This window comes from Propithecus coquereli, unplaced genomic scaffold (assembly GCF_000956105.1).
Source record: "Propithecus coquereli isolate 6110/MARCELLA unplaced genomic scaffold, Pcoq_1.0 Scaffold5, whole genome shotgun sequence".
Classification (NCBI taxonomy): Eukaryota; Metazoa; Chordata; class Mammalia; order Primates; family Indriidae; genus Propithecus; species Propithecus coquereli.
In genome coordinates, this window is record NW_012150840.1 from 16,781,049 (window position 1) to 16,795,180 (window position 14,132).

At 53.3% G+C, this 14,132-nt stretch overlaps 1 protein-coding gene across 1 annotated transcript; it reads right to left on the reverse strand.

The window, feature by feature from the left end:
* Window positions 1-4,020: 4,020 nt before the first annotated feature.
* On the reverse strand, window positions 4,021-8,147 carry IRF2BPL (interferon regulatory factor 2 binding protein-like). The gene has a single exon (XM_012656301.1). It carries the CDS (start codon window positions 7,206-7,208, stop codon window positions 4,836-4,838), a length of 2,373 nt encoding a protein of 790 aa, XP_012511755.1. The 5' UTR covers window positions 7,209-8,147; the 3' UTR covers window positions 4,021-4,835.
* Between the last annotated feature and the right edge of the window lie 5,985 nt (window positions 8,148-14,132).

Here is a 14,132-nt window from a genome sequence, read left to right on the forward strand (position 1 = left end):
GGAAGGTGGTATGAAGATCCACAAATCAAAGGTGAAAAAACAACTCTACCAGTTCAGGCCCACCTGACATAGTCAGAAATCTAGAAATTTCTGTGAGCATTCCCTTCCCCAAAAGATATGGCTACAAGGGACAAATAAATGCTTGTTCCCAGTCCTCTAAGACTGAGTAACAACAATGAACCCCACCCTACCAGGAACTCACTCTCCTTTTGCCCACCTCATCATCACCCCTTCTCATAGAAAGCTCTAGTTAAGCTAAGTGTCCTTAAATTTTTTTAAAAAATGTCTATTATAGCTATTCCCTAAACGGGATCTAGCCCAGACTCTGCCACTGTGTGACCACGGGCAAGTTATTTTACTTCTCTGTGCCATGGGGTCCTCATCTTTGCAAAGCGGGTGGCCTAGACATGGGTTCTAACCCCAAGTTCCATGGATGGGCTTTCGATGTGCATAAACCCTTTTAAAAATTGAGTAACACTGGTTGTGTCCCAGAAGGGAAGTGGGTGGCAGAGGGGCTGATTGTGAAAAGGACATTACAGTTGTACTCTATTCCCTTCTTTGCATCTTTTGAATTTCAAACCAAAGGAATGTATTACCTATTCAAAAAGAAAGACATCAAATGTATATGAAGAAGGGGGGAGTATGCAAATCTATGTATACATGGACACCCGTACTTTCCTGGGGAGGAGCCATACTTTTTATCAGATTTTTCTAGGTTTCCAAACCTAGAAAGGTTTAGAAAACATTTCACTAGATGAATGTAAGGGTCATTCCCAGTGCCAGCTTCCTTGACTTGATGAAGTATAAGAGAAAACAAAAGTGATTTTTAGTACTCATTACAATACAGGCTGGATGCACGTGCAAACGCACCTTGAATCTTACGTATAGGACGGGCTGTGGTGAGCTGTCTCTGCTGGTGCATCTCCTATGGTGCTGCCTTCAGAGATCAAGGTCAAGAAATGACTCCCATCGGCCTATTCTCTCAAAGCTGTTGAATGAAGTCCTCATTGCCCTACCCCACACCCACTTAAGGAAACATCCAGCGTGGATTCACAGCACAAATGATGCATATACATAAATACAAAGCTGGAGCCCATTCTACTAAGTGAAGTATCCCAAGAATGGAAAAACAAGCATCACATGTACTCCCCATCAAATTGGTTTTAACTGATCAACACTTAAGTGCACATATAGTAATAACATTCATCAGGTATCGGGCAGATGGGGAGGTGCGAGGAGGCGATGGGTATATTCACATATAATGAGTGTGGTGCGCACCGTCTGGGGGATGGACACACTTGAAGCTCTGACTCAGGTGGTGCAAGCGCAATGTACGTAACCTAAACATTTGTACCCCCGTAATATGCTGAAATAAAAAAGAAAATAATAATAAATAAATACAATGTGGATTTTTAAATGTTGGCCGCAGAGGGGCTGGGTGGGGGGGAAGTGGGGGGCAGACCCCAGGGGGATTGGAGATAAATGGAGCTAGGCTTATCCAGAGACCCACAAGAACCCTCCCATGGCTGAGAGGAAAAATGCTTCCTAGGTGTCCAAGGTAGAAAGCTTCAAGAAAAGGGGAATCTAGCTGAGGGATCAAAGCAAGACTGGTTAAGGCAACCAGACTAGCAGCTGAATGGGTCAGAATGAAGAAAAAGGTCACATGGTTCCAAAAAAAAAGAGAGAGAGAGAAGGGAGAGCCACCATCTAATAAATGGCCCCTAGCTATGGTAAACTTTAATTAACTGCACCATTATAATTCACTTCCAGCCTGGGTTCCACCCCAACCTGCTCTCTCCCTCCCACTCCCTCCCTCCTCTTCCCAGGTCTCATCAAGTCAGGCTTCCTTACTGAAACCAAACTGGCTGCCTAGGCTGGATGCCTCATTATTACAGCTACTGCTTCTCCTGCTCACAACGGCACCCAGCAAGGAGAAGGGGGAGAAACCACGGCGTTCTCAGCTCTTAATGACAGGCCCCCTCTCCTACCTGTGTGCACTAGCAAATCAAGGGTCTTGTAATCCTGAAAGCTCCTGCACATACCATAGCCATGAAGACACAGTTGCAGCTGGCAGAAGTGGAGATGCACACAGAGTTTGATAACAGGGCAGACTCCCAGCTGCAGCCTCCACTACTCACAGGGTCCACGCCGCCGAGAAAGGTAATCCACGCAGTCGAATTCATGAGCACAGTTCAATGCTGTGGCTACACCCACTGTTCCTTCATTCGGTGGCAGTGAAGTTACACCTGTGACACTCTATTCTCAGGCTGCGGTGCTTTCCCCATTTTGAGAGTATGTGCATTGAGAGTGGGAATTGGGAGCATCTTAGAGGATCTTCCAGACGAAACATGCTCGGTTTTTATTAATGAGCTGATGAGAAAAACCAAACCAGGCCTTTAAGTGAAATGTGTGATTGGTAGCCAGGCGAGGATGGGTTTTAGAATTAACTCTTCCTACTATGTCTGCTATGCATTATGGCCCCCAAGTTAATTACTCCTGCAGATGAAAATAGGTTTCATGACTCATAAGCACCAATACAACACTTGGCAGCAGATGAAAATGCAAGGACACACTTGCAGGAAGCTGACAGGAATATCTATTTATATGTGGGGAGATTCTTAAAAAGGTGAGACAGGCCCCTCCCGTGTACCAGGATTAAGAGGCTGCAGCAGATCCATCAATATTGGCATTTATCCACACCCACAAACGCACGCACACCTACACACACACACACACACACACACACACACACGCACACAGTCCTGCTTTCCACCACTTCAGTGATGGTGGTGGCAAAGCAGGAACAGAAATTAAAAGGGTATTATTACCAACAAGCCCGAACACCAACCCAGCCTCCACACTGGTGTTCTGGGCTAACCGGTGATTTGATTTTCCCCAAACGTGCCTGCACCCATACCCATCTCCCTGCCCTCCCGCTCCCTCTTTGATGGGAGTGGAGTGGGGGCGCCAAGTTTCTCCACATATTCCTTCGGCCTTCCTGGGGACCGTCCCCCAGCCCTGTTCAGCCCGCCCAGGAATGGGGTGTGGCCAGGAATGAATTTCAGATAGGATCACTGGGTTTTGTTTTGCTTCCTCCCTCCTGTTTTCTATCTTCTATTTGCCTCCCAGGAAAGCACAAGGTTCAAACCTGGTTTGTTTGCCTTCCCCTACCACTGGGAGGGCTTGTCTGGTCTCAGCCCACAGGGCTCTGAGGTCTAAAGGGCATGACAGTCCTCTGTCCCCATCCCCATACCTCCCAAATGCTGCCAAAATGCTGATTAGATGAATGATTGCATATCTTCACCAGTAGGAATGGGTTTTATTTGGTGTTATAACTTTCCATCAGGAACTGGGCTTGAGGTTCCCCCTCCCACTTCCTCATCCCTTGAAACCCGCTCTGATCAACTGTGTTCTCCCCTTAAAAATACTTACTAAAAAGAGGGGAAAGAAAAAACGTGCATGAATGAGGTGAAAACTGCTTTTCCAAGGCATCAGCTGGAAGCTGCTAGGGACTGTCCCGGCTGGGGACGGGCATTTGCTTCCCAGTTGCCCCCACTGACGACTGCCAGCTCTGTGGCACTTTTGTATTAAATATGCAAAACCTGATTTCTGCTGTATCTAAGAGGCAACGCACCCTAGCTTTTTCCAAGGTTTCCCCCCTTCTTGTCAAGTCACAGCTGCATTGGGCATCAGCATATACTCGTGGCCACAGGGCAAGGCACCAAAAAGCATTCCTGACAAAGCCATTTGCAGCTGGGTGCGCATGGGGGGGGAGATGCTGAACAGTAAACAGAAATGGCTTAGTCAGCAACTGTCACCTCCCCAGGAGGTGAATGTAAATAGCCCGGTGCCGAGGGGGAGGAGCTGGCAGGCAGCACAGGGCCTTCCTCACCAGCCACTCCGAGGGCTTTCAAAGGCACCAGCGTTTGCGTACAGTATTGGCGGTAGGGAGGGTGTTCCCTACATTGGAGTTGTGTGGCCTTAGCCCTAGAAAGACACACTTGCTGACTCGGGGCAGAATTAATATCAATTGAATTTATTACAAGTTACTAAGCTCCAAGGCACATTACAGTGTTCTGTTAACTACAGAAATGTATAAAGGACAAACAGAGCAGGTTCTCCATGTCTAGCATTTCGCTCTACTGTTCAAAAGCATCCGTGCATCGACAAAGCAAAAACAAAACAACACGTGAAGATCCAACACATTCAGGTCAGTAGAAACAAACCAAAACATTTTCCCCTCACAAACTTGCAACGAAAAACACCCCATCCTCCCCAATTCCCCCCTTACCATTTTGCAAACAAAACAGGAAAACAAAACAACAGAACAAAATAAAGTGAGGACTTCAACACTTGGGGCGGTTTAGAAAGAAGCTTTCACCATTTTATAGCATCTTTTTTTTTTAGGCAGCAACACTGGCCTTGGCAAAAAAAAAGTCTTTTTCTTTTGTGTGTGTTTTTCCTTTCAGAATGCATAACATTTACAAAAATACACACCAGCAGCAGTCCTTGCTAAGGGCTATTAATTCTGTACCTAGGCAAACATTCTGCCACCAAATAAATGCTAACGAATATGATGCAAATGACCCAACCATTATACTGTGAAACACAAACCAGCTTATCCTTCAAATGAAGAAGTTACATACCTTAGTTTCAAAATATAGAAACATACGACGAAAATAATGTCTATACATAAGACTAAGTTTTTGCAGTTTGTTATATTCACAATTCTACAATTTGGGGGTGAGGGAAGGGAGGGTCGAGGCGGGTGGGGGAGGGGCCCTCTGCGTTGGAGAGGAGCTGGCCTAGGGCAAAGGAGGTGGCTGCCCTGTGGTTCAAGGGTCTCTCTCCTTTTTCACTTTAACATCCCCAGCTAAGATAGTCGCGATTTCGCCCTGCATGAAAGCCCAAGGTACATTCGACCCGACTAGGGGGCATTTCTCCCCGCTGGGACAGTACACCTCGCCGGTGGCCCCCTGGGCCTTAATACTCTCTCTAGAGCAAGGGAAGCAGAATTTGTGGCTGGGGACGGATGGGCACTGAACGAAATGAGTGTCCTCCAAACGTTCGTGGCAAATGGTACAGCAGAGGGGCCCGCTGTTGGCCATGGGGGAATCCGGAATGTTTGGGGGGTGCACTTGGTCCATGCCTGGGTGGGCGCTAGGCGGCGGGGGCGCCACCTGTAAATTCAGGTCCCCATTACGTGATGCCAAGCGGCGCTGCCCTGGCACAGAGGCCGGCGAGACTGGGCTGCTGCTGTTGCGCCGCGCGGACGCAGTGGTAGAGTGCACGGAACTGCCATCCTTAGGCGAGTGCGCCGTGCCCAGAGTGTCTGCCACCGACATGAGGGCGGCCATAGGGGATGGACCGTTCTGCGGGGCTGACTCGGGCGGGGTGGTCCGGTTGGAATGCGGTCCCAGGGGTGGGGGTGGCGGGGGCGGACCCCCTGCCGTGTGTCCCGGCGCCGCAAAGCCCCCGGCCGACATGGTGAGCTTCAGAGCTTCGCTCTGGTTCGCCATCCACTGCTGCCTCTGCTGTTCTTCGCCCAGCTTCAACGCGCCCTCGGCTGAGTCCGGGGGCTCGGGGGACGCCTTCCTCTTGCGCAGGCTGGCGGCTGTGCCCCGGCCCGAAGGCGCGGCAGGCGGCAAGGCCCCGGTTACCGGGGGTGCGCTGGGGGCGCGGCTTAGACTTACCAGCGCCGTGGGCAGCATGGGGCAGCTGGCGTCCAGGTAGGGCTGGGGCAGCATGTCGGCGCCGGGCACGCCCTCCTTGAAAAAGCGCACGGCCTCGGGCAGCAGGTCCCCGAGCAGGCGCCAGTCTCCGGAACCATGCTTCTTCTCGTACTCCAGGTATTTGAAACCCGAGGAGAGGCCCCGGCCGAAGTCCTTCATGCAGTCCTGGTACATCTGCTTGGCCACACCGGAAGCACTGGAGTACACGTTGCCCGAGCCCGTGGGGTACTCAATGAACAGCTTCAGCTCGTAGTCCATGCCGGGCTTGGAGACGGCGTCGAAGGCGAAGACGCGGCCCAGCAGCGAGTGGTCCTTCTTGAAACGCACCTCGTAGGGCGTGCAGCCAGCCAGCGTGAGCAGCGTGTCGCGGACCATCTTGGGCTTGTTGGCCCACTCCTCGGCGCGGTTGCGCAGGCTCTCGCTCAGCTCGGCCAGGGCCTCGGCATTGCGCTGCTTCTCTTTCAGCTCACGCTCCTGGTCCGTGCTCGACACTGAGCCGGGCCTCTTGCCACTAGCACCCACGCCCACCTCCGCCACCGTCGACGAGGTCGACGACGCCGCCGACGAGGACGACGCGGTGGATACGCCCGGGGCGCCCCCGAGACAAGCAGGACCCCCGGGAGCCCCTGGGGGAGCCGGCGTCGGGGGCCCACGGCTGCCCAGCCCGTGGGGCGGGGGTGGGGGCAGCACCGCGGCGCTAGCCGGGCCGTTAAGCAGCGTCTGCGGCAGCAGGTTAGGGGGCACAGCGAGCTGGGGGCCTCCGCCACCTCCCGGGTTGGGCAGTGCGGTCACCAGCCCACCGTGCGTCCCACGCCGAGAGGCCACCGACGCCGCCGCTGAAGACGAGTTGGGGCTCTGGCGGTTCAGCTCTGGGGGTCCCTCCTCCGGTGTTGGCTTGGGGAAGCCGTTTGGGCCTCCCAGGCCGTTGGGCAGCCGCGTGGCGTGGCTGCTGCTTCCCAGGCTCACCGGCGGTGGCGGGTACTCGAAGCGGCTGCGCTGTTCCACCGCAGCGGCGGCGGCGGCGGCGGCAGCTGCACTCAGGCCGTAGCGCTCCAGGCCGGACGGGGCCGCCAGCACCGCAGGCTTACTGGAACCGTCGACGTGGTTGAGCTGTTGCTGCTGCTGCTGCTGTTGCTGCTGCTGCTGCTGCTGCTGTTGCTGCTGTTGTTGCTGCTGCTGCGCGGCGGCCGCTGCCGCCGCTGCTGCCGCCGCCGCTTCCTTAGCCGACAGGGCCACCGTCTTGACCCCGACGGGCGGTGGCGGCCCGGGGGAGCGGCCGTCCTGGAAGCAGCCGTGAGCCCGCTTCAGCTGGCGCGCGGTCTCGATCACGAACTCGATGCGATCGGCGCCCTCGTAGTTGACGCAACCGCGGCATACGGGTTCTGAAAAGTCCCAGATCATGGCCCAAGGCATGCGGGGCAGGTCGCACAGGTAGCAAGACTGTCTCCGGGACGAGGACACCTGCGCCGCCGACATGATGCCGGCCCTGGGGAAGGTAGGCCCCCGCCCGGGTTGTCTCCGCGGCGCCTTCTCCTCCGGGAGGACTGGCCGGCTGGGGAGGGAGTCCGACTGCGGGGGAGGGAGGAGGGGGGGCGAGAAAGTTCTGCCCCAAGGGCTGGAGGGAGCACGAGTCTCCACCGCCGGCGCAGCGCCTCTCCGTGGGGGCTCCACCGCCCGGGCGGCGAATGGGTTCAGCCCGCTCCTCGCCCCCACCTCCTACTGCGGTCGTCTCGTCGGGAGGAGAGCTCAGGCGCCTTCTTCCTGGTGCCGCGGACCCTGGCTGGAAGCTCCGGGCCCAGGGGGAGGGGGCGAGGGTGCCCGGTGCTGGCTGCTGTTGCCTCTTGGCCCCCTCCCCGGAGTGGCTGGTGCGTGGAAGCTCGAAGGGGGCTGTCTCTTCCTTTCCTTTGGGGGCCCCTCTACGAGCTGCGTCCTCTCCCCGACGGGCTCCCTGGGACGAGGGCTAGAGGGTTCAGTGCTACCCGGTGCCCGGGTCCAATCTTGCTGAAGCCGCTGCTTCCCCGGAGGGCCGGGGGAGGGGGTGGCAGCCGAGAGAGGACCTTCTCCCCTGCGCAGCGTCGGCCGTTCCGCTGGCGGCGGCAGGATTTGCACGCCGGAGGGAGCCGCTGCGGCCACCGCTTCCAGGACGCGCTAGAGGAGAGGAGGGCACGCACGCAGGCTCCCACCGCCCCCAGGCCTGGCCGGCGCCCGGGCCGCCGCGGCTGGAGGCGCTCACGTTGGCTGCAGGGCGCTCGCGCGGCGCCTCGGCCCGGGTCGCATCCCTTCCCGCTCGTGCTTGCGCTCGCCCGGAATGTGGGGTTGTGATTGTTACTCTACGTTCCGGAGGCGCGTCTCGGCGCTCCTGCTCCGGCTGCGGCTCGCGCTGTCCCCGGCTTGGCCGCGCGGGATGCCGCCCGGGCGGAGCGCTGACGTCACCGCCATGCTCTGCACCAGTTCACCCCCACCCCCCCTTACACTTCCTCTGTCTGTGGAGCCCACTTGTTGCTCGGGAAAGGCGCATGCGCGGCAGGACGCCCAGATTCCTCCCAGCCGGCCCCTCCTCCGCGCCTCCGCCCTCCCCTCCCCCCTCGCCGTGTGTGTACAACAGCTGAGGCCGGGCGAGCTAATGCTGGAAGTCCGGGGCTGGGGGGTGGAAATTAAACAGACGATGACCTTTCCTTTCCCTGCCCGGCTTTCCCAAGTAAAAACGTATTTAAGAACCACAAGCGTCGTTTCTGATCCCCGCTGCCCACCACACCCTCGGCAGTGAATTTAAATGTCCTGTTTCAGGATTTTTCGCTGTGAATTTCATATAAGGTATTATCCATTTTATCTGCGATCAGCCCCTCCTCGTCCCCCCCCCCCGCCGGCACGAATGCCAAGGCACCTGCAAAATTAGCTGTCTAATCTTCCAATCTTCCAGAAACTGTCTTTTCAATTTGTTTTTGTGCCCTGGTCTAGGGACCCAAGCTTCACCGATGGAGCTAAATGAATTCAGGGTGAGCTACCCCTCCCCCCAGCCGCACTCTAAAAATTTTGGCTGAACGTCTAAAGAAGATACGAGCACCCGGAGGCCTTTAAGGAAAACAGTCAACTGGATGCAACACAGCTGCAGTTGAGGGCAGAGAGGGGGAGGTGCTAGAGAGGCCAAACAGGTGAGTGGTTTTTTTAGGGTTTGATAAAAGAAGGTGGGGCAGCATTTAATAACACTGATCGCTTTTTGTAAAGCACGCAGTTTTCAAAGTTCCTTCTCACATGCTGTGATCTCATTCCACAGTGCCCCAGAAGAATGAGCAAGCCATGATTTTATTTCCCTTACAAGATCACTGCTTACCATGATTACTTATTGCAGAACAGATATGTTGGTCATAGCTCTAGTTGGAACATTTCAACTGATTCTTATAATTGTTCGGTCTGCTTCCCCCCGCCCCCCCATTCATGAAAATTGAGATAATCCCAGGGAAGGCTGGGGGACAGAAGGCAATATAATGAGATTTCAGGTTCTGGAGTCTGACCCAGTGGGTTGGAATTTCCTATCACTTACTGGTTTTTTGACCTTGAGCTAATTACTTATATAACCTGTTTTCCATCTATAAAATGGAATGAGAGCTCCTAACTTATTGGGGTTTTTTGAGATTTCGATTTGTTTCTTGTCGTAATAGGTGGTAATGCTTACTGAGACTTGCTGTGAGACAGACGCCTAGTGCACTAGATGGTTTACTTGCATCACCCTTAATATTATCTATATTATTAAGGGTGTATTCATCTATATTATTAAGCCCTTAATGTTACCTATAAGGCAGATTCTGTTAACTCCATTTACAGACTAGGAAAGTAGAGAGGCTACATAATTTGCCTACAGCCATTAGAGATGGACCTGGGATTTGAATCCAGTAAATCTGATTTGAGAGGTGGCTTTGATAAGCTTAGGCTCCCAAAGGTGGTTTGGGGTGCTCAAAATTCCCATCACCCTTCCCTCATTTGGTATTGCATACAATCTTATGTAAAGCACTACGCAAACAATGTACCTTATAACCAACCCCCAGCCTCCCCTTCCAAGCAGATTGTGCCACCGAGTTCTTCCAGATACATAAGTTGTTGACCTGCCACTGCCACAGACTGTAATCTAAGTACACCGTACAGTATATAGACAGTGTCAGACTCACAGGAAACTGTAAGTGTTGGTTATTATTAGTATTGATATTAGTGTTTTGCTGGTTAACACGTGAAAGTACTTTACTTTGTAAATTGCATAAAATGTATGCATCATTATTCTTATCACTACGATTACTAATTGCAATAAAGTTCTATTGAAGCAACAAGAAATATTTATTTTTGACACTTGACCTCCAGAACCTATTCCCCTATGCAACACTCCCCAGCACCCCAATCTCTCACTCATTCTGGGGCCCCAAGTGCAAAGGAAAGGGGAGTTTTTAAGGACAAGGAGAAAGGGGGAAGGAAGAGCCCTAGGGAGCCCCTCTTTCATCTCAAAGCAGCCAGATTTCTGTTTTTGCAAAACAGTGAGCTCACTGTGCACTCCAGAGCAGTAATAAACTTTCTCTGGCCTTCTGGCTTGGAGCAGTGATTCCTCTGCAAAGAGCTGCTCCGGGAGCATTGCCTCACCCTCACAGACTTCAGCCCTCCCCACACCATAGCTACCCTGGAGTGAGTCAAAACATAGGGCTGGGAAATGGCTTGACGTCCCCACCAGCCCCAGGCTCCTTAGCTTTGGCTTGGCTGGTTGGCCCATTTCTTTACATTAATATTTATTCAGCCCTTCCCTTTATTAAACCAAAAATACTGGGGAAATAGCAACTTAGCCACAACCCTCTAGCCAGCCTGCTAGAGAAAGCAAGTTGGATTCTATGTCATAGTATTATGTTTGGTATGCATACACATATGTCTCCATCTCCCTGTCTGTCTCTGTCTTCGCTGTTACAAAAGGAGATATATATTCACACATACATGCCGGGGTGCCTTCAGACACAGAGTTAGAAATCAACGTGCATTTAAACAGACTTCCATAACAGTCTCATAATCCTTTAATTTAAAAAGCACAGCTCTCTCCATACTCTCCTGCCCCCCTCCCAAAGAATCACCATCATTTGTGGTGATAAACTGCTTAACTGCTTGTTTGCAATGGCCCTTTGGGGATGTGTCAGAGATGGTGAGAGGCAAGAACTCCAATATTTGGAGATGGATTCCCCCCTCCCCTCGAGAAAAACCCCATGTGACAATACTGTGACCAGTGTGGAAAGGAACTGACCCCGGTTTAGTGGGGTGGTGGAGTGGGAGCTTGCTCTGTGGGGTCTGGGAGACTAGGAGAGCAGGGCACGAAAGAGCCGTGCTGTCTTCCCAAAGTTCCTTCCTTCTGTCGCTGTTTTCCTCCAGCTTGCCATCTGAGCTAGCATTCTCAGAGAACTGGGCTCTAAACTGGAGCAAACGGTCAGCTTTCTTGGGCTTTCGGGAGCGCCATAGCCCACAGGGGTGAGAAGGCTGCAAGGCGCCTACGCACTTCGAAGATCCCAGCAGTCTCACCCCGCCGTTTTGTGGCAGAGATGGGGCAGGGATGGGGGTGGGTGGTCTTGGCCTGGCATCCCCGCAACCAGCTGGCTCAGCCTTCGAGGAGGTCGGGGCTGTACCTCGCGTCACCCCGCTGCAACGCGCGCCGCCAAGCGCTCCGGAGAGAGAAAGGCCTTTTTTGGTAACGCACAGCCCCGCAGTAAGCAGGACCCAGTTCGTCGGCCTGCGAGAGCTGCCTCGGAGTAGATGAAAACAAACGTCTAGGTTGGGCCCTCCTCTGGCCTCTCCGGGACCCCGGATCTCCTCTCCAGGAACCCCAAGGGCGCAAAGCAGGGTGCAAAGCGGCTCTGGGCTCGCAAAGGGGCTGTGGATGGTGGGGGAATGGAGACAAGAAGGTGATTTACACATTTACTCCAAGGCCCGTTCCGTGGCGGAAGTGTTTGCCTTTCCCTAAAGTATTAATCCTGGTATTTTTTTTTTTCTAAGCATTAACTTAGGCCAGGGCATAGGGTTACACAAGAACCACTCGAGCATGAAATCCCAGGAACAGCGTGATTCGCTGAGAAACTCTGAGGAGGGGAGCCTGCGTCGCCTGCCAGGACCTGCCCAGCCTGGGGCGCGCGGGCAGCCGGGCGCTCCGTGCAAAGACGGGTGGAAGGAAAAGAAGGGCGGGTGTAGTGGTTGGTGCTGGCACAGTGGCCGCAGCAAGCGATCCGATCTCTGACTGCTTTCTTCCTGGAGGGGCGGAGTACAAGGAAGGGAAGAAAGGCGCGGGGAGTCGCGTCTGGTTCCTGCCTCCTCCCCGCTTCCTCTCCTTGCCAGCGTGCCAGGACACGGGGGAGCCCAGTGCTGTCCTCAGCAAAAGCTGGTAGGTTTTTTTAGGTCCAAAAATAAAGGAACCCTGGAATGAGCCACCCAGGGACCAGGCCTAGAGGAAAAAAGGGGGTAAGAGCCAGACAACAATGCTATTCACTGACCAGGTTGGGTTAAAAAAAAATACACCCCAAAAAGGGGGGTGCCGAGGAAGGAAGCCTTGGGCGGCAAGAGTAGGCAGAGAGCCTGGCAGGATGGCCAGCAAGGCCACAGGTGTGCACACCCCTCCCCCCGCAACCCCGACCCTCTATCCTCCCAGCGGGTGCGCGCCTGGGCCTCAGCTGGGAGGAGGAGTGCCAGCCGGTTCCCACTGGCCTGTACCAGAGGGGATTTCCACCGCTTGGCTTGGGAGACCCGTCGCCGCCGGCGCTTTCCTGCTGGGGCCACCAGAAGGCGGGGCTTCAGAGCGGGAAACCCCTCCCTGCAGCCTCACCATTCCTAGGTCAGGTCTGGGACACAAGAGGCAGCCATCACTGTGGTCCCTGATTGGTGCGAATGGGCCAGGACCTTCAAATATTTTGACTTGCCTGAGCTGGGTAGTTTAACCCGAAACTCAGAGGGAGGAAGGGAGGGCGCTTGGCATTTGGGTACATATTTACATTATATTGTTCAACTTGGACTTGGCTGACCCTAAATAGCTGTGTGACCTTGAACAGATCACTTGAACTTCAGCTTCATCTCTAAAATAGGAACAATTACACTGCCTCCTTTGCCTGTCTCATTGGTCTGCGTGGAAGACAATATTATAACGTGCTTAATAAAATGTAAGAGATTATTAACAATATAATGATCAACATTTGTCCAGGGCTCCAAAGTGCATTCCCAGACACTTCACCAATCCCCACACCAACCCTGTGAGATAGGTGTTACTTTCATCAACCTCCTGTACAGGTGAGGAAAGCGGATCCAGAGGTGGTCCAGAATTACTGGAAACCAGGCTATCTAGCTGTAAACCTGGCATTCCTTCTTTTACCCCACCCGCTGCTGCTAGCCTTTTGAGGGTCCCAGATGCAAGAAAGTGAAACCTTTGTCACCACAGGAGTTTACAGGTTAATGTCCCAATATATGTAAGCTTATACATAAATTAGCACCAGTGATTTTGGAGTTAAAATCAGTCACCAAGCATCTTTGGAGCAAAATTGAGTAGCTGTGCTTCCCTGGCATCCCTTGAGACCTTTCTTTCTCTTCCTGGATTTTTTTTTTTTTTTTTTTAAGACAGGGTCTCACTCTGTCACCCAGGCTGGAGTGCAGTGTCGTTATCATGGCTCACTGCAACCTTGAACTCCTGGGTTCAAGTGGTCCTCCTGCCTCAGCCTCCAGAGTAGCTGGGACTACAAGTGTGTGCCATCACACCAGGCTGTTTTCCCATTTTTAAAGAGATGGGGTCTCGCTTTGTTACCCAGGCTGGTCTTGGACTCCTGGTCTCAAGTGATCCTCCTGCCTCGGCCTCCCAAGTTGCTGGGATGACAAATATGAGCCACCACCAAGCCCAAATCTTCATGGCTTTGCTATACCTGGTCCTAGGCAGAGGTGACAGAAGAAAATCCGCTAGAACTCACTGAAGTAGTTAGGAACTTACTGAGCTACCCTTACCAAGGATAGCTGCATTTTAACTATACACACCTGAGAAAGACTGCAGGTTAAAGGATGAAGGGAAAGGAAGAAAATGAAGAGAGCACATTTTATAGTGGAAGGAGCCTCTTTCCGGGTCCGAAAATCATATCACACAAATAACAACCCTTTGTTCTCACCTAATTCAGGTCACACTGACTGCCTGGACACTCACCCAGTATGTACTATCCTGTATGTGGGCTGGGGGCCACTTGGTGACCATGGCAGGCTGCTGCCCTCAAAGCACTTTCAGCCTAGGACAGGCCTATAGCCCTGACAATCAAACCTGGCCTAGGCATCATTGGAGCTAGAAAGTCAGGAAACAAGGAGGTCCCCTAACTCCGACCCATCAAGAGGATCACCATGCTTTAACCTGAACTCCCCTCTCTGGCC